This window comes from Sorex fumeus, unplaced genomic scaffold (assembly GCF_029834395.1).
Source record: "Sorex fumeus unplaced genomic scaffold, SorFum_2.1 ptg000014l, whole genome shotgun sequence".
Taxonomy (NCBI): Eukaryota; Metazoa; Chordata; class Mammalia; order Eulipotyphla; family Soricidae; genus Sorex; species Sorex fumeus.
This window is the reverse complement of record NW_026606071.1, coordinates 13601796-13623051: the sequence shown is the minus strand read 5'-3', so window position 1 is coordinate 13623051 and position 21256 is coordinate 13601796. Positions and strand designations below refer to the sequence as shown.

The 21256-nt window shown below is 38.9% G+C and overlaps 1 protein-coding gene across 1 annotated transcript in view; it reads left to right on the top strand.

The window, feature by feature from the left end:
• The window catches only part of HECW2 (HECT, C2 and WW domain containing E3 ubiquitin protein ligase 2), a 320314-nt gene that overhangs the window by 179165 nt on the left and 119893 nt on the right, over window positions 1-21256 (top strand). Inside the window, exons 6-10 of the mRNA XM_056111748.1 lie at window positions 8021-8190; window positions 9564-9706; window positions 14855-14955; window positions 15334-16725; window positions 18141-18236. Of these exons, the coding sequence (XP_055967723.1) occupies window positions 8021-8190; window positions 9564-9706; window positions 14855-14955; window positions 15334-16725; window positions 18141-18236 (1902 nt within the window). The remainder of the gene's footprint in view (window positions 1-8020; window positions 8191-9563; window positions 9707-14854; window positions 14956-15333; window positions 16726-18140; window positions 18237-21256) is intronic.

Below are 21256 nucleotides of genomic sequence, written 5' to 3'. Positions count from 1 at the left end.
TGGATTCACCAGTGAATTCTTCCAAATCTTTAAAGAAGACTTACTCCCAATCCTCTTTAAGCTTTTCCATGAAATTGAAATATCAAATACACTTCCGAACAGTTTCTATGAAGCAAATATCACACTGATACCAAAAGTAGACAGAGATAACACTGGGCACTGGTGGAGGGATGGGTATTTGATCGAGATCCAAGCACAAAAATTTGTAAATCTACAACTGTACCTCATGGTGTTTCACTAATAATAAAAAAATAAAAAAAAACCTGTGAGCAGCTGTTTTAAATATTTAGCTGGTCCCTCATTAGGTGCATATACATTTAAGAGTGTGATTTCTTCCTGTTGTCCATGTCCTTTTATAAATAGAAAATGGCCTTCACTGTCCTTTATAATCTATTTCAACCTGAAATCTATGTTGTCAGATCCTAGTATGGCCACCCCAGATTTTTTGAGGGAGCTGTTTGCTTGCAGGATTGTTTTCCATCCTTTAACTTTGATTCTGTGTTGCTCTGACTATTCAGATGAGTTTCTTGTAGACAGCAGAATGTTGCTTTCAGTTTCTGTATCCATTTTGCCACTTTGTGTCTCTTGATTGGTGCATTTAGACCATTGACATTAAGAGAGATTATTGTCATGGGGTTTCGTGTCATCTTTCTGTAAAGGTTTGTTGTGCTTATGGGTGTTTTTCTTTTTGAATTACAGGAGCCCTTTTAGTCCTTCTTTTAGGTTTGGTTTTGAGTCTGTGAAGTTCCTGAGTTGTTGTTTATCTATAAAATGGTATTTTGTTCCATCGAGTTTGAGTGAGAATTTAGCTGGATAAAGTATTCTTGGTGAGGTGTTCATTTCATTGAGTTTTTTCACTATATCCCACCATTGTCTTTGGGCTTGGAGGGTATCCTCTGATAGGTCTGCTATAAATCTAAGGGGTGCTCCTTTGTATGTGATTTCCTTCTTTAACCTTGCTGCTTGCTGTATTGTGTCTCTATCCACGGCATCCATCATTCTTACTATGATATGCCTGGGAGATTTTTGTTAGGGTCTCTTTTAGCTGGTATCCTTCTGGCTCCTTGGATCTGGATGTCTGCATTCTTTAACTCTGGGAACTTTTCAGCAAAGATTTCTTTGACTGTGACTTTTTCATTGGGGTTGCCTCCCTGTCCTTCTGGTACTCTGATGATTCTAATGTTGCTCCTCTTGGAGTCATCGCTTAGTTCTCTGATTCGCTTTAGAGCTATTTTGAGTTCTTTTCCCATTGTTTGTTGTTGCCTGTATGATTTCTGTTGCTCAACTTCAAGATTACTAATTCTTTCTTCAGGTGTAGACATTCTACTGCTGAGGGCACCCACTGAGTTTTTAATTTCGTCTACCACATCATTTATTTGGGACACGTCTTTTTGTAGCTTTCTTATTTCTGCTCTCATTTCTTCCTGTATTTTCTCATCTCTCATTCCACTGTTTCTTTCATTTCTTCCTTTAATTTTCTGGATATCTGCTCCATTGATTCTTTGAGTAGTTCCTTGAACATCTTCAGCATTTCATCTCGGAATTCTTTATCAGAGAGATCGTATTTGTGGGTAACGCTGTTGAGCGTTCGGGACTCTTGTCTTCGTCCTCTCCTTGTGCAGATTTGCGCTGTTTCTTCATGCTGTTGTGTTTGTATAGAGGTAAAACCTTGAGGTTCACTAGGAGTGTTCCCTCTTATTATGAGAAAGGATTCTGAGTAAGGTCGGTCAATGGTGTTCAACCTTCTCCCCTTCTAGAATATGTCCTTCCTCTCAGACATTAATCTGTGACTTATGATAGGCATATAGTAAAGCGTTGGAGGAGGTACTCTTTTATATTGGGCTTGAACAGCTTTCTGTGTACTGGTCTTTTGTTGGAATTGGAGTAAGCCAGTGGATTATTGTCATATTGTGTTTCAGGTGGCCAGGACTTTTTCCAAAGAATTAGGTGATACAGGTTGGAGTGTGAGTTGAGAGTGCTGGGAGTGAGAAATATAAGTGTGACTGCCTCAGAGAAGTCCACGCCCACTTTTGAGGAGGCCACGCCCCCAGCAGGTCCTGATGCTAGTCAGCAGACCTGGGCCCAGGGGCCTATGCGGAGGAAAGGCGGGAGCTGGGTGGGCAAGCGCACTGGAACTCTGGGAAGTGCCCTCAGCCCACTGTCTGGCAGGCGAGCGGGATCGAGGGCTGGACTGGACTGGGGGACGCACAGGAGGACCTTAAATGCTAAAGTTGGAAAGCTACTGATTGAAAAATATTAATCGAGGGGCTTGGAGAAATAAGGTGCTTTTAAGGTGCAGAACATGACAAAGAATCTGAATTTGATCCCAGGTATCCCATATGGTCTCCCAGAACCAGCTGGAGTAATACCTGAGTGCAGAGCCAGAAATAACCCCTGAGCATCACTGAGTGTGTCCCAAAACACACACAAAATTGTATTTTGCTAATTATAAAGTCAGAGTACTGTTTAAAAAAATCCTGAATTTTACATAGATCTTTCAATTAGGTAACTGTACTACACTGCATGCAAAAATAAAGACATATTTGCCACAATAAAATATTTGTGAATTTTTTCCATGGTATAGTGATTCCGAACTTTAAAGTAGATTCACTTGCTTTCCTGTCCTCTGCCCCCTCAAATGTTGTGAATGAAAACAGATGTTTCTAAAAGTGAGAGAAGTCTGGTCTTGAAAACAGATTTTTTATGATGCATAATTATCGTATGACAAAATTTTGCAAACAATTATGTTGCTGGTTCATTGTTTTTCAGATTTCTGTTTATTCTCTTGTTTCTTCCTCCCCTGTGTGAGGTTATTTAATCATTTTTGCTTTGATTCTCTGGTGAATCTTAGAAGTTGTGAACTGGTGACTTACAGTTCAATTTTGGCCAAAAAATATATCTTTGTTGAAACACTCAAAAGTTTTTAAGAGAGAGAGAGAGAGAGAGAGAGAGAGAGAGAAGTCTAGGTTTAGAAGTGCACTTTCAAATACCACAACTTTTTTTGGTTTGTTTTGGGACCACACCTGATGATGTTCAGGGTTATTCCTGGCTCTGCACTTAGGAATTATTCCTGGCAGTGCTCAGGGGACCATATGGAATGCCAGGGATCGAACTCAGGTTGAGATCACTAAGGCAGGATCTATAATATAGATATCTATATTATAATATCACTCCAGTTTCAAGTTCCACTATTTTTGGTATAATTCTCCACTATCCACTCCTTTAAATGTTCTTTTTTAATTAAGTCGCCATGAGATACACAATTAGAAAGAATTAGAAAGCTGTTTATGATCGGGTTTCAGTCATACAATGATCCAACACCCATCCATCCACCAGTGTCCATTTCCCACCAGCAGTTACCCCAGTTTCCCACCCGCCACCCTCCGCCCCCAGACTGCCATTCTATGGCTCTGTGGTGGGCACTTTCCTCTTTCTCTCTCTCTCTCTCTTTCTCTCTCTCTCTTTCTCTCTCTCTCTCTCTCATGCTCCATTCTCATCTGCTTCTCCTCTCCCTCTCCATTTGTCTTCCCTCCCTCTCTCTCCCTCTCTCCTCTCCCTCCTCTCCCCTCTCCTTCCAGGATCTATGGTCTACTTCATCGCCTTTTTTGTCTTTTCATGAAAACATTTTTCTAGGCTAATTGAGCTTCAGACCTTCACAATTCTAAAAGTCTCTAAGTATAAAAGATTTTTTAAAGTTTTTTTTTAGTAGAAAAGTCATTTGTATTCAATATTTGATTCAGTGTAGCAAAATTATAACCACTGTGTAACTTTTAAAAAATGAAATGTAAGCTCCCAGATTTTCATAAATTAAAAATTTTACAAGAAATATGAAAATTTTATACAATAAAGAAAATTCTGTAGTTTGAAAAAATCCAAATATATTAGTATGTAAATTTTAAAAATATGACATTATATATAAAATATTCTGTATAACTTAGATTTTAAACTTTAGATTTTATTATATGAATTATAAATAACAATTGAAGACAGAATCGAGAGCTGTGTGAAATGTTCTCATATGAGATATTTTCCAGGCTAAATAGGTAGCAGAGAAGAGATTCTGCCTACTTAATGATGGCATAATTTATAGTCAAGGGCAGCATTTGTCAGGGTATACAAATAGTTGAGTTGATACACTTATTTATGAGTCTGATGTCTGAAAGTAGTTTTAACAGGAAATTGTTAAGTATGGAAAGAAAGAGCTATTTGATAAATTGATCAAGAGGTTTAAATTGTTTTGAATATAAATAAAAATCACATGGTTTATGTTTTAAAGAGTGAAAGTGTGGTGAATGTTTATAGATAACAGTGGAAATTATTGGGCCAGCAAGACAGTGGGTAAGATGCTTGCCTTTTAAACTGCCAACCTGGGTTCAGTCCCTGCACCCACAGTCCCCTAAGTCCTAACAGGAGTGATCCCTGAGCATTATTGAGTGTGACCCAAAAATAAAGCAAACAGAATATTTCCCTTGAAATTCATGCCAGAATTTCTTTATTTATAGGAAGTAATAATTAATCAACCTCCATAGCTCAGAAAATTTAGAGTTCGGCCTCACCATGGTTTCCTTCATTTAAAAGCATGTTTCTATGCTTCTAAGTGATCATCAGTATTACTATTTATTATAAACATGCATTGATTTTTATTCCAGAGGGGATGTTAATTAACTCATCATGGGAAAATAAATGTTCAGAAGTTGAAAATCCTAGGATATTTCCTTTAAAAATATTATAAATAAGCTCTAAGGCTTTGCCAAATGCTTCTTTTCTAAATTCAGCTTCTTTCTACATCCAGTTTCTACATACGAAGTGACTAGCTATTTAGAATCTGTTTTATATTTTATCATCTAGTCAGGAATTTGTGATGTACAGAAATGACTAGAAATGGTTTTAGTTTGTGAAGCAAGGTAGTTTTTATTGAAACTTACTTGTGTGACAGGGAAGGGAAGCGTGTGTGTTCAAGAGAGAATACAGGCTTTTTCAGAGTGGAAATAGACTAATAAACATAGGGACAAGCAAGCAAGACGCATGTTCAAGATAGAACACAGGCTTGAAGAACCATAAGAATGATCGAAGCCTAAAATTGACTTTAAAATATTCACGTAGTCTATACGGTGGATCTAAAATCAATCTATTTGTTGCATATTGATTTGTGTGATAATATTTAGATTTAAGAACTGTAATAATTACCCACTGATGTTTTACTTTTAATTATCTGTGGATCACAAATAGTTTAACTCCACAACTAAAACAGAACTTTCACTAATTTCCTATACCTTTTCAATAACACTTTAACCTTTGTATAACATGTATATGATACATGTTATAAAAGAATAACTTTGTATAACATGTTAAAGGAATCTTCTTCAGTCTATTAAGTAGCAAAGGTATGAAGAGTCAAAAAATAAAGGTGAAAGAGAAGAGAGAGCAGAAATGAGGTGGATAAAGGGAGTTGAATAATTGGACTGCACATAATTGTTTATTATACTTGTTAATAAATATTTATTTGTATAGTGTTTCGTTCTGGATGAAATGTATCCAGATTATCCAAGAGTGATCTCTTATCACAGAGGCTTAATCTTCTGATGGTGCTTTTTGCTTAAAGAATGTCTCGTATTAATAATTTAGCTCTGTCAGACTTTTTGACAGTCATTTTTGTACATGTTACTCCTCATTTACTCTGAAGAAGTTCCTTGTTTGGAAGTAGATTTAATAACTATTGAATTATAGTCTTCTGTGTTTTAGTCCAGCGTGAACATAATCAAAGAAGACAAGACAATATGAAAATTGTCTTTTTCTCTTAAAGCTATTTTATGCTAAATAAATCCAGCTGAGAACATATTTATTAAATCAATGGTAAAATGCTGAATTAATAAATAATTGATGAACTGTAGAGTTTATGAAATGCCAGGAATGGGAGCTATAAGGCTAATGAGAGTATGGCAGCTTCTCTGAAGCGTCTGTCCAGTTGTTTTACTCATCTTTCCTTTCTCCCATTGATTTTCAGTTCAAAGATCTTGTTATATTCCATGCAGTGTTCTTAATATAAGGTCCTCGTTGAATTTTTCAATCCTTTATGGCATATTAAAGTGCTTCTCTCTGTGTCTGTGCCACTTATGAGTAATTAAAGAGACCTGGTCTATTCTCATCACATATTTCTAGGGCACAATTTCTTGTCAGTTATTGATGTGGTGAATATCCTCAGAGGATTGGTCTCTGGAGCGCAAGGTTCAGAGGCCATCCCAGTGCCAGTTCTGACTCAACAAAGGCCTTCTATTTCAGGAATGGTTTTGCATAGGATAACACTGGTAACCTTGTAATTTCAAGTCACTGTAAAGAATCTATTCCACAATTGATTGGGTAATCCAAAGGTCCTTGAAAGTTTGAAGCTATGTACTTAATTCATATTTGAACCACTATTTAGGACCTCCCTAGATTGATCATAACTAAATAAAGACATGTGGAAATACTCTATGCTTCCAGAAGCTTTTAAGATCACTTAGGTTTTGGACTTACCTAATTCAAATGGATATTTTTAGGAAGGTTAAAGATCCAGAAGAGTCAACTTTATTTCTTGACTTTTTTCTTTTCTTTTTTGGGGGGGAAGGAGAGGGACATTTCTCCAAGCAGTGCTCACAGGGCCACTCATTGCAGTTCTCAGGAACTTGGTCATTCAGCAGATGCTAAAGCCTGCAGTTTGATGCTGCTTGGCCCCCAGGTGCCTATGCCCCTGCAGGGCCACACCAGGCACAGAACTCAGGGAAGAACCCTAAACCCTGACCCCTGTACAACCCCTAACCCATACTCCCTCTGCTAACCCATGCACCCTAACCACTGTACTGTCTCTCTTGCCACCCACCCTAATTTGCTATCTTCTTCAGTATCCCTAAGTTTACCCTTTTAAAAGTTTCATTCTCTTGACTAATCAGATTTTCTTTAATTCCTTTATTCATTCACATAGTGTGAAACAAGAACAAGCCAATCTACTATGAGTTATGAGATGCACTCATTAAATATTTGAGTTACTTTAACAGGCTCACTTCACAAATATTTGATGTAGCAGATAGTCTTCACATTTTATAAATGTTTCTTATCGCTCTTTTCTCCCCTTTTCTGCCCTAACATTTATTGCATTTAGTTGACTATGGTATTTAAAATGTAGTACAATTGAATGTGTACTCTAAAGTTTCACTCCCAGTTAAACATCACTTAGTGCATGTCACAAACCTATGTAAAAGATTTATTTTTCTTTCTCGTGAAGGAACAAATTTTAAAAGTTATTTACTAAGGATTTCTGTCTTGACTGAAATGTTCATTGGGAAATGGCATAGAAAAAAAAGGTAGTAGAGGTACAGTTAGGATCAAAATAATTCACAGGGAAAATATATATATATATATATATATATATATATATATATATATAGCGCATTGGTCAGAGTCTTACTTCATGTGTGCAACCTGTTCAAGACCTGTCTGCTGAAGTGTATCTGAACTGTTTTCTGATTGTGGCCCTGTTCCAACCTTACTTCTTTCCTGTGACCCCTGTATTGCTGGTTACCTTCTGGTCTCATGCTGTGTTCCCTTCCCATTAACACAGTTTTCATGTATGGCCACCTGCCCTCCTCCAATCTTGTTTTCTTTCCTGTAGCCCTCCCTTCCCTATTCTACTGGTTAGCCCCGTAGTCTCATGCTTTGCCCACTCCACCATCATTTATGCATTTTTCACCCATGTTCCCCTTGAAATATCCTGAAGGTCCACAGCAAACCATATGACTCCCAGTTGAAAAATGTGAATCTGCTATTATCAGTCATGAATTGCTTGACCTCAGCTAGACAATAATAGTATGAATAGTGATGCTATTGTTGTACCAGATATTTTTTGATTAGATTCCTATGTGCTTATTTATGAACAAATTATCATTTTGCTTTTTGTTCTAATCAGAATATATGAATCTTTCCTCCTTTTTTTTCCTTTTTGTCATCAACAATTTCTCTCTCTCTCTCCCCTTCTCTTTCTTTAAAGATCTTAGGGCAGTTGGGCTAAAGAAAGGGATGTTCTTCAATCCTGACCCTTATCTTAAGATGTCCATTCAGCCTGGGAAGAAAAGCAGTTTCCCCACCTGTGCCCATCACGGGCAGGAGAGAAGGTCTACTATCATCAGTAACACCACTAATCCAATTTGGCACCGAGAGGTAAGATGAGTCACTAAGGGTCTTCTGCATGACTGTTAGTAGTCAGCCAAGTCCACTTTCCTCCTCTGGATGGGGACACTTGAGCTGTTTATGGCTATTCCCTTAAAACCAGACAAGAGTTTAGAGTGAGTTATTCATCTGAGTACACAGCTGAAGGGGAATCAAGCCTCGATAATCAAAATAAATATTTTTAAGAAAATTAAAATGAATGCAAAAAAATCCTGATAAAAAAATATAAAAATTTAAGTAAGGATAAGATCCATGACAGTGCCTTACAAAGCTATATTAACACCTGAGGCAGAAAAAAACCAATAATATCGATCCTTTTCCTATCGAAATATTGATACTTTGTTCTTGCATTGATCCTCACAAGATAAAGGAGCTACTCTCCCTTTGAGCTTTGGCAAATGTTTTACAAATTCCTGAACTGGGCTTAATGAAGTGAACAACTTGTGCAGTTGTCATCCTGAGTGAAGGCAGATTATGTTGATGATATTTTAGACTTTCTCACAGCTAATGATGCTACCAATCATTCAAGTGCACTATTTCAGTGAAATCAAGCTAAGGGGTTTCTTACGAGAACTCCAAAGAGGCAAAGAATGAACAAAGAAACATCACTTCTCATTACAAGTGAACAAAGCTTAAGTGCTCCTTCCATCTTTCGAATATTCAAGGTATATTTTATTTTGATAGACGTAGGAGATACGCAGCTAATTATGTCATTCCCTAAGTATATAATGACAGTATAGTGTAACAATGTTGTATAAATAGTTGATTGCAGAGGGAAATAATTCAGGGAATCTAAAAGCTGTAGGAGACAAGACATGGCTATTTGAGGCTTGTCAGCACAGAAAAATATTTCTCCTGGATATTTCTTATGATTTCTTGAAAGGATGAATTTCATACATATTCTTATACATTTTTTCAAAATTATTTACAGTTCTCCAAGTAATAAATAAAACTTAAAGACTTCAAATCTTAAAGATTTTTAAAATTACTTAAAAATTGTTTCAGTATAGCTCTTGGAAGCACATAGTAGACATGTAATGATGATAATAGTTTTATTTTTCTAATATTTTGTATTTGTAAAGTTCTTAATCATATCACCCATTCAAACTTGATAAAAGTACATAAGGGTGAGATTATCATCATCTTTCCATTCGGATGATTAAGAAATTGAAGTTTAGCGTGTTTTTCAGAAGCAAAAATTAATACTCAATCTCCGCTCTCTTAGTCTAAGCAAGTCCTTTTTCCATTAAGTAGATTCCTTAATTGTAATTAGGATTTTAGACACCATTTTCTGTACTAATAAAATGATAAAAACTTACATTTGTCTTTGTTTTGAATCAACATGCTATTTGTTTATATTTCAGAAATACTCCTTTTTTGCACTGCTTACGGATGTTTTAGAAATTGAAATTAAGGACAAATTTGCCAAAAGCCGTCCTATCATCAAGCGTTTCCTGGGGAAACTAACCATTCCAGTACAGAGGCTGCTGGAGCGGCAAGCCATCGGGTAATCAGCCCTCACTTCTCGGAGCTGTGTCCAGATTAGTTTGCACAGAAGCCATTGAGATATTTTTTAATCTCAGATATTTTCTTCCTGATAATAAGTGTTTTCGTGATTTATTTTTTTAAATATCAAAGTGCCCTTATAATTCATTAAAAAGTGGAGGACTAAAAGTACTCTGGTTCAGTTCTGTCCTTTTTTCGGGGGAGGGGGTGGTATCTGTGTTTTCTAAGATGTACCTCCATTGACACCAAATGGCATAGTGCTTACTTTTTCATTCAGTTTATTAAAATCTCATCTTACAAGCCCAGGGGTCAGAGAGGTAGCTCAAAGAGCAGGGGCACATGCCTTGCATGGGGAGGTTCTGAGTTTGATTCCTGCTACGATATGATCCCTTGAGGACCACCAGGTGTGGCTCTGGTGTCCCCAGCATCACAGGGCCTGAGGGATCAGAGCACTTAACCTTCAGACCAGCACAGCTGGGCCAAGTAGGCCTGGAAGTAGTTCCCAGTCCCCCAGCATCTCCTCCGACCCCCATCCGAAATCTTGCTATTCCTCAAAACATTGTTCCATGTTCTAGTCATTTAAAACAAAACCTTGACTTTGAGGGGATGCTGTAACAGAGCGATTGTGCATGTGCATCCACTTGGCAATTAGTATGTACTCACGGGGACTCATTAAAATGTCCTTTGATGCCTGTTTTCTTTCTGTGAGCTTTCTGTTAAGTTGTGAATAAAGTTCAGAAACCACAATATGCCTCCATTGCTTATTATAAGTGTTTTATGTATTTTTACATGGTAAGTAGCAGCAACCCAGTATCACAAGTGCTGGAGGTAGCATCGAGGGGACATTTTTTGGAGATATCTTTTAAGTGTGGGAGGCTGTGGTGATAATATCTTGATAAGAATATGTGTAAGAGTGGTGAGTAGTAGTACTAAGAGTGAAAGCAGAGAGAGTAGTGGCAGCCGTAGTAGTAGGAGTTGTAGCACTGTCAACAGAGCAGCACTTGTGATGCATAGTAACAGTAAATGCTGAAAGTTTGCTCTGCTCATGTGAGTGTCTCAACAGCTCTGGGGAGAGATACCTCATCATTTTGGAAATGAGGAATCCGAGGTAGCTAGCAAGTAGCAGGACTTGAATTTGAGTACAGACCTGTTGGCTCTAGAATCCAGGCCTCACTACCACACTTCATAATATAATTTTTATAATTTACATGACATTTGGCAGAAGAGTCAATTTATATATACCATTAAGAATTATCAAGGTAAAAGTAAACACTTGTCATTTTGTGAAAACTGTTGTTGACTTGCAGGTCTTTAACTTATAAAACTGGATAGCTAGACAATTACATGTCATAGATTCCTTATGTACTGAAAGGAAATTCAGAATGAATTAATTTAAAAAATCGATTATAAAATGCTCTTATATAATATAAATAAATTTAAAAGCATTACCTGATATAGATACTGAGGGATCCAGTAAAGATACTGCTTTGTTAAATATGAATGATATAACATATTAATATATTACCTGATAATACCTAAATAAATATTTATGATCTGAAAACTATTTTCTGTCAAATAGTTTGATATATCATAAATAATGCCAGATTTTGTTTGGTATTTATGTTTGGTAAATGGCAGCTCTCTCAGTAGTTGAGGTACATCAGGATTTGGTTCTATAGAACTTCATTTCTGATGCTAGAACTTCTTCCTGATGACCTATCTTCCAATATATTTTTGAATGTAACATTTTTTCAGAGTAACTTGCATTCTCTCCAGACAGCACATTGTTTTCTCATGTTTTGTCGATCTGTCTTGATTACATTAGTGAGAAAACATCATAGGTAGCAAGAGTTCTCTGGCTCTTATTCTTCATGTGTTATAATTGTAGGATATATAATATTGTTCATAGTAATGTATCACAGCAATAGGCAGAGCCGGATGAGAGTATGTATGAGTGAGAAGAGAAAAGCTGGCAACTCCCCTGAGCAGCACAGCAAAGGATAAAGCCCTGGATTTGTAATCTCAAAATAGAGATTCCTCCCTTTCCAGGTGGAATATTTAAACTGCCAATTGCCAGTTTGGTTAATAAATGAACACAGCAGCTGGCAGCTGTTCAAATTCTTTTTTTTTCCTTTTGAGTCTTGCTTCATTTGATAATTTATTCAACAAATATGTTTGTATGTCTGTGTGCATAAATAGTGCTATTGAAGGTAGCGCCGTGTGTTGGGCAGTGAGGGTAGGATTGTCAGCATAATACATGCAAGTTTGGTAACAATGATAAGGATGAAAGTTTAATGTAAATCTTATGAAACTTTTTTTTACAATCCAGTACTTTTATATAACATTAATGCCAACTCTTTAATTTTCTTGCTCCCTGAGAAAGATCAATTCATTTTTAATAATAGCAGCAACTAAAGTGAAGGTATTGTTATTTCAGAACTGAATTTTCAAAGACATAACTAGGAACTGTAGTGTTGAGAGCAGATCCATGTGATTCACTCCTAGATTCATGCATTAGAGGACCGAGATTGAGCACCTCTGTGTGCCAGGCTTTGTGTGCTGAGAAGAGTATGGTGAGGAGAAGAAATATTTTGCAGAGTAGAGTCACTAATTTGCTCGAGCGGGCCCAGTAACATCTCCATTGTGAGACTTCTTTTTACTGTGTTTGGCAGATCGAATACGTCACAGGTAGCTTGCCAGGCTCTTCCCTGCCAGCGAGATACTCTCGGTAGCTTGCTGGGCTCTCAGAGAGGGGTGGAGGAATCAAACTCGGGTGGGCCATGTTGGCCTCTTGCAAGGCAAACGCCTTACCCGCTGTGCTATTGCTTCAGCCCAGAGTCACTAATAAAATTACATAATTTTATTTGAACACAGTAATATGAAAACATTGAATATAATTATAAATGCTTATGTATCTTTTTAACACAAAATTTTAATTACCACTTTGACCAAGAAAAGCAACATGATAAGTCACTTTAAGGTGGAAATGAGTAAATGCTTACTAGTAATGTACATAAATGAATGCAGCCTTAAATCACTGAAAATGTACCTGAAGTGAGATCACAACATGGTGATTGTCATTTTGATCTGTTACATAATAGTTGTTTGTCCTGGAACAAGTTACTTGTTCTCCTGTATGCCTTAGTTTCCTCTGCAGGAAGAAAATTGGATTCTGCTGACCCAAGGCTGCTAGAAGGATTAAAGGGATGCCCTTAGGAGAGTATATATAGTGTACACACTCAATTTAAAGAAAGAAAACATTTTTTTTAATTTATTAGTGAAACACCATGAGGTACAGTTGTAGATTTGCAATATTTTGTGCTTGGGTTTCGGTTATACCATGATCAGATACCCATCCCTCCACCAGTGCCCATTTTCCATCACCATGGATAATATCCCTCCCCCCCCCCCCCATCCCCCTCATCCCACCCTGCTTCTGTGGCAGGGCATTCGCTTTTGTTCTTTCTCTCCTTTTGGGTGTTGTGGTCTGCAAAAGAGGCATTGAGTGGCAAACATGTTCAGTCCATAGTCTACAAGAAAACATTTTTAAAGCATGAGCCTAGAAGAAAAGTACTAGAATGTCATTTCGAGGGAAGTCAAAGATGAAATAATTTAAATTCTTACTCAGCCATTTGAGTAAATTGAATAGAACTTGTCCTTTACATTAGCACGTATTCTTTTACATTGATAACATCTATTTTAAATTGAAGGTGAAGGCAGAGAACCAACAACATAGTTATGCAAATTGGAAAGAGTTGCCCAGAGGCTCCAAACAAATTTCTAGGTTGGACATGGTGTTTTCTTTCCCAAGTTACCATTAGAGGGCAGTGTGAGAGCAGAGATAATAGGATTTAGTGCTGTATTGGTTATGTCCCTTTATTAAGAATAAAGAATCAAAATCAAAGTTACTTGCATGCAAGGAAATTTTTGTTATTCTTTTTGATTTAAATAAACAGAATTGGAAAAGGAAACATTTTTTATTGGACTTGATAGTCTGAATCTGGGACCAAGTACCCAGGAAGTCTCCTGTGATAGCTCATTTAACATCTCCAACTCTCAAGGCTCAACAACCAGCTGAGAATTAATGATAGTCTGGTTCTCCCAACAAGGCCGACTGGCACAGCCTTACTTCAAGGTGTAAAAAGCCAGCTTACTTGACAGATACAAAGCCTGGCTTCAGAGCTGTGGAAGGGGACTTCAATGATCCTCCCTCTTCCCTATCTTAAGGGAGCTTCAGCCCATTCACACTTCTCTCTCTCTCTCTCTCTCTCTCTCTCTCTCTCTCTCTCTCTTTCTCTCTCTCTCTCTCTCTCTCTCTCTCTGCTCCTTTTCTGCGGAGCACAGCAGACCTCCAGGCCTCTAGGCTTTCTGCTGCAAGCCTTTCCTGGGTGTGTTCTTCAGAAACAGCTGCTTAGCATACAAAATGGTAGGAAACTAGCCTTCCTACTTTCATTCCAGAGTCAGAGAACACCTACAATTTTAGGTTTTTTACAGGAAGTTGGTGACCTTCAAAATATACTTTACTTGGTCATACTTAGCAGTAAGAGAAAAATTCAGGGATATATATATACATATATACATGTATATATATGTGTGTATGTATGTGTGTGTGTTGTGTGTGTTACATTTTATGTTTAATAATTTTTTTCTTGCAAAATTTACTCTTAGGTTGAAGAATATAACTGAGTGTTTACCTTGGGTGGGTTTGATCCGTTACACTACAGTAAAATAATTTTTTAACTGTATCCCTGGGCTTATAAGTATACATGTTGAAAATGAATGATGCCACATAGGATCATAACAGACATTTGAACTTTTCATTTTTTTTTTATCTTTAGTCAGAGGATTTTTGTTCTTAACTGAGTCATTATTGTTTTCTATCAAGGTATATGTTTTAGGACTTATTTTCAAAGTAACTAAAGCTATGTTTCTATACTCTGCCCACTACCCATATGCCAGTATTCCTCAGCTATCATCTATGAGATGCCCTCTATCTTTGGATTGTCCTCCATCTCTTAGACTGATTTCTTTCTGAGTCTGAATGTGTGCAGATTAGGGAGTACATAGTATTGGGTGGGACGTGTACTGGAAAAAGACAAAGGCTGACACCAGTGTAGTAAGGATGAAAGACCCATTTCTCCTCTTGCAGTGATCAAATGCTCAGCTACAACCTTGGCAGAAGGCTTCCGGCTGACCATGTGAGTGGGTACCTCCAGTTTAAAGTGGAGGTTACATCTTCTGTGCATGAAGGTGAGCTATCCTTATAAATCCATCTCTGTTGGAAAAGCATGCCAAATCTTAGTTGTCAGTTTACATTTGAATGGAATTGAATGTGTCCTGTTCTGAAAATTAAATACCTGTCAGGTGATTACCTGAAGTTTTCCTAGTAGATAGGAGTCTGTTTATCAAAAAGGTTAAGTCTGCACCTGAAAATGGAAATTCTAGGCTATGGAATTTCCAGCTGAACCTCATCAGGGCATTGTGTGTAGGAGCAGTTAGTCTTAGAGAGTTGATAATACTTAGTGAAACAAGTGACTTCTTTCAATGGATGGATGGCAAAAAGAATAGGACATAAAAGTTCAATCCTTATTACTTTTTTGTTTTTATAAATGCTCTTTTCTCCTTCAGATGCTTCTCCAGAAGCTGTCGGCACAATACTTGGAGTTAATTCTGTAAACGGAGACCTCGGGAGTCCCTCAGACGAGGAAGACATGCCAGGGACCCATCATGATGGTCCGGTGTGTTCCAACGGACCTGTTTCTGAGGACAGCGCCACTGAGGGCACCCCCAAGCATTCTTTCAGGACTAGCTCTACTCTAGAAATAGACACCGAGGAACTGACCTCCACTTCATCAAGGACCTCGCCTCCCAGAGGACGTCAGGATTCCCTCAACGATTACTTAGATGCTATTGAACACAGTGGCCGCTCCAGGCCTGGTGCAGCTCCCTGCCCGGAGAGGCCCATGGGCGCCTCCCCAAAACTGAGGAGTAGCTTCCCCACTGACACCAGACTCAATGCAATGCTTCACATTGACTCAGACGAGGAAGACCACGAGTTCCAGCAGGATCTGGGTTATACATCTTCCTTGGAGGAGGAGGGAGGATTGATCATGGTGAGCAGCAGGACTTCGAGAACTGATGATGGGAGTCTGACGTCTCAGACCAAACCAGACGAGAACCCTGCGGAGGCTGAGGAAGCCTCCACAATTGAAGCCACTTCCTTCGAGGACAAGCCTGAACCCCTTCCCGAGCTTGCAGAGAGCTCCCTACCCCCTGCCCCAGCCCCTGAGGAAAGTGACCCTGACCCAGTGTGTGAGCCCAGTGCCGAGCAGGCCAGCGCAGAGTTGTGCAGCTCCCAAGAGGTGGATCAGCCCACCACGGGAGCCGACACGGGCACCTCTGACACGTCTGTGGGAAGCCGAAGGGCCGCCAGTGAGGCTGAGTCCATGGACCAAGGGTCTGAGCCTTCCCAGGTGTCTTCAGAAACAGAACCCAGTGACCCTGCTAGGACGGAGAGTGTGAGTGAGGCCAGCACCAGGCCCGAGGGGGAGAGTGACCTGGAAGGGGCCGACAGCTCCTGCAACGAGAGTGTCACCACACAGCTGTCGTCCGTGGAGACCCGGTGCTCATCTCTGGAGAGTGCCCGGTTTCCCGAGACGCCAGCCTTCTCGTCTCAGGAGGAGGAAGAAGGGGCCTGTGCAGCAGAGCCCGCCAGCAGTGACCCCGCGGAAGGGTCTCAGGATTCTGTTTGCACGCCCGGCGCATTGCCTGCAGTGCAGGTGCCCCTTGGGGAAGACGAAGGGCCGGGGACAGAATCAGCCTCGCTACCTGACCAGGAGGAGGTGGGGGAGGTCTGGCAGCGGAGGGGCAGCCTGGAGGGAGCTGCTGCTGCTGCTGCTGCTACTGCTGCTGATGTTGATGCTGCTTCTGAGACTCCGCCTCAAGAGGAGGGAGATGCTGGGGAGGCCCAAGGGGCTTGCGAAGGGGCCACTGCCCAGGAGGAGGAGGGCGCCACTGGAGGTATGATGTGCCATGCGGCCCAGGCCTGGGCTCAAACAGCCTGGCTCAGAGAGAAGAAGGCCCAGGGTTCTGCCACGGTGTCGATTTTCTCACTCTGAGACAAAATATGATCTGAACCATTCACCTTCGGGGTCCGTGGGTTTTATTTCTGTTTTTCCATGATTATCTCATGACTGAAGTGGGGAAGACTGTGGTACTGCTTATCACATAGTGTAGTGTGAGGCAACGCATCTATGGTTGTTCCTGGTTTGTAGATATAAAACCAAAGACGCTAGCTGAGTTGATGTCAAGAAGTATGGGTAAAGCTTACCAGAGCTTCCGTATAACCTTCCTCCAGGTATAAAAGGGTCATCTGTGCTTCCCATCCAATGTGATGTTTGTGCCTTCTGTCCCATATGAACTGTTGACTAGTTGGGCCATGCATTTTGACACATGAAAAGAACTGATTCAGTGTCTGAGGGTACAAATTTACTCCTAAAGTGTTTTTCAATCAAGGTGACTTGGTAGAATTATTCCTTTAAAAAAGCCATTACTCGGGGCTGGAATAATAACTCAGCAGGTAGGGCATTTGCCTTGCACTTGGCCGACCCGGGTTCGATTCCCAGCATCCCATATGGCCCCCTGAGCACCACCAGGGGTAATTCCTGAGTGCAAAGCCAGGAGTAAATCCTGTACATTGCCAAGTGTGACCCAAAAAGAAAAAAAATCCATTACACATTCTCTATATACATAATATATGGAAATTCGAAAGTCTACTGATAAATTCATGTGCCTACATTGCATACACCAAGAAATATAAATCATTATACTCTGTGATTAATTTTTCTAAAGTATTCCCTTTTCTTCCCTTTCCTAGTGTGTATATCTTATTTGTGTATTCATGTGTGTTTTGTTTTATTTTTTTGTTTGTTGTTTTTTTTTTTTTTGCTTTTTGGGTCACACCCGGCGATTCAAAGGGGTTACTCCTGGCTCTGCACTCAGGAGTTACTCCTGGTGGTGCTCATAGGATTGCTGGGAATCGAACCCAGGTCGGTCACGTTTAAGGCAAATGCCCTACCCGCTGTGCTATCTCTCCAGCCCCTCATGTGTGTTTTGGGATGGGCATATCCTTTATTATCTGTGGCTATTAAGTCACTCTAAATTCATGCATGACGGGGCCAGTATTCAGAGAGAGAAAAAGTTAGAAATGGAGATGGGGTATCTTTCTCCTAGTTTAGGAGTAGTGTACGACTCAGCATTCACCACACATTGTGTTTGGTTTCTGGGTCCTCTGGCAAATGAGAATAAATGGAAAGAGGAGATCAGTCCGAGGTTTATGTTAGTGGTGATTTTTTAAAAAATTTTTTCACTTATTATTCTAGAGACTGAACAAAGGGTACAGCAGTGTTCGGGTAACCTTTTCTCTTTAACCCTAGGTTCTCAGGCCAATGGGCACCAGCCACTACGATCTCTGCCTTCAGTGCGTCAAGATGTTAGCCGGTACCAGCGGGTGGATGAGGCTCTCCCACCAAGTAAGAACCTGGAAATTAAAGGCCTCCCCTTAATCAGAAGGTGCATGAGTGACCACAGACCTGTTATACAGGCTCTGGAGATGAGTGTCTGGTCCCTAGAAATGGTCTTGGACCGGTCACCTGATAAAGCAGCTGTTATATGGAAAGTGCTAAGCTGTAGATGACATGTATCTCTCTCACTATTCTGTCAAACTAAAAGGACAGTTGTGGGAGTGTGTGTTTGTGGGGGAGAGGGTAGAGGGGTTAGTTACTACTGTAATGCTCGAATAAATAAATAAATAAATAAATAAATAATTCCTGGAATAAATAGTTGGATAACTTCACATAATTTTCACTGTGAGTATATGATAGGATTTTTAAAAATTATTCTTTCTGGGGGCATAGACTTCAGTCCGTAGACAAATTTGTAGATCTCTTAGAAGCCTCTTTCTGTGTCATATGCTACTTTTAAAAAACTCATTTACAATACTTTAAACCATTAAATATGGGGGTCAGATATTTTTTCTTAGAAAGAGGCAAAGAAGTGTTACTTTAAAAATTATGCTGACATGTGGAGCATGGTAATTATCTGGAATTGGAAAAATATCTCACTTTTTAAAAAATATGTAGCATTTAAAAGAGAGATAGTTGAAGACTGGGAAATTGATGCTGGGAAATAGCTGCAATCTATATTCAGAGACCTTAGTAATCCCCAGGGTCAGTAGTACTTTGAACATTCTTGAAACTTTGTTCAAGTTTCTAGACACCCTTAGAACAGCATTATTGCCCTGTGAAAGCAGTGCATATTGATAAATAATAATAAAACCTAGAATATACTATATTTACAACCACATTGAAAAATGCATCTTTCTGTCTCACCGCTTTTCCTTCCAATTCACTGTCTCTGTTCACCATCTGTTGTGTGCTCATGACACAAGACCAATGGCTTGGACTCTGTATTTCAAAAATGGTAGGCTTTAAGTAGTGATATGCAATTACATGTTCATGGCATCACATTTGCTCCAAAATTTGAAAGATCTTTCCCTGTTTTAGCTGTAGCAAAAAAAGATCTAAGAATAAAGCCTGAGAGAAAAAATACTTTCTTTTTTTTTTTAGTTTATTTTGTCAATCTTTTTTGTTTGTTTAATTTTATTTTATTGAATCACTGTGAGATAGTTACAAGCTTTCATGTTTGAGTTACAATAATACAATGTTCAAACACCCATCCCTGCACTAGTGCACATTCCCTACCACCAACCTCCCCAGTATACCTCCCCTTTCCCACCCTCCCCCTGCCTCCACGGCAGACAATTTCCCACATACTCTCTCGAAAAATACTTTCTTTAGAGAAAAAAAAAAATTGAAGTTCATTTATTAGATTGGTTTGTTTGATGATCCTAATTCTCAGGTTGGATGAGTGGGTTGGATTATAATAGGAACAGCATTAGTATCTTTAGGAGATGATGCAATGTGAAATTGTGGAAAGCTGTTTATTTGGATAATTGGAAGTGTACTGGTATTTCCAGAGGTATCAGGAGTTCTGGCAATGAGGAATGTCAGCAAGAAAACCTAAATCTTTCATCAAGTTACCTTAAATCTCCAACATTCATGAAATAGGTATTTTGGCAGACAGCACAACTCTGATGAAGCTAATTGTAGCAACTTTGCAGTTTTTTGGTGCTTGTATGCACAGGAGATTGGGAAATGAACTCTTTCCTCCTTCCCCAGAGCCCTTTGCCCTTTCTCAAGATCTACCAGCAACCTTCTTACTACCAAGAACTATCCAGAAGGCCACTGAAAAGGAATGTGAGCCATTATTTAAGTACTAACTAGTTTATTGACACAGTTGCAACTTTTGAACTATAAATGGAACAGCTCTTTCTTGAGAACAGCTTTTGAACAGCTTTTGAACTATAAATGGAACAGCTCTTTGTCAGCAAAACAACTTTTTAAGTGTTCCTTTGGGGATTTGGCTAAAGTGGTAAAGCACATGCCTTGCATGCATGAGACCTGGGTTTGATCCCTAGACCATAAAATGTTTCTTAAAGTAATCTGGTTTTTCAATTAAAAGGAATATCACCACCCTTTTTAGGTTGGAAGGAGGAAAAAAAATACAAGTTTTCACCATTTGGAGAAGATAGACTTCCTTCTTTTGTTTTTTAAAATAGTAAGCTAAGGATTTTTGTGATTTTATTTTGATGGTGCAATTTTTCATCATAAGGATTAAAAATGTTTCATCATAAGGCTGCTGAGATGCTGAGTAATTGTTTAGGTGAGTGCTGACCTAAAAGCTGGACAGTATTAATTACAGTTTGTTAAAGTTTTCCCTTTTGTGGGCTGCTGTGATAGTGCAGCAGGTAGGATGTTTGCCATGCGTGCAGTTACTGAGTTAAGTTCTCTGTACCCCCATATGGTCCACCAAGTCTCTCCAGAAGTGATCCCTGAGCACAGACCTGGTGTAAGGCCTGAGCACTGTTGGATGCAGCCACCCAATTTTTTTTAATTTCCCCCCTTTGAAAGTGGAAAAGCTTTCCCACTTTACAGAGAGCTTACCTTCACTACTCATAGGAAAGATACATATTTTTAAGTATTTTTTAAAAAATATTTAACATGATGTTAGTTATTGTGTTAACTTTAGAATTTTGAAGAAATAAACTTCCTTATTGTTTACTCTTAGAGAAAAGATTAGAATCAGAAAAGAAAACTATTTCTCACTGGTATGTATGGTTGAAAAAAAATGAATTAGAAACACCGGGAGAAAAGTCAAGGAGAGCTTTGTTTATCTGTGTATATAAATAAATGGTAATTAGAATTCCAGGAACATACTGAGGAGACATAGGGCTTTATCAGCATGGAAAAATGGCATTCTCTCCTCATTTCCAATTGCTCTGTACTTTGGTACCAACATTGCATTTACTAAAATAGGTGCATTTCAGTGTACTTATTTTATATTCAATGAACTGGTATTTGTATTACAGAGAGAATATATTTTAGGATTGAAAAAAATAAATATTTGACAATTTTTTAATACATTGACGTGT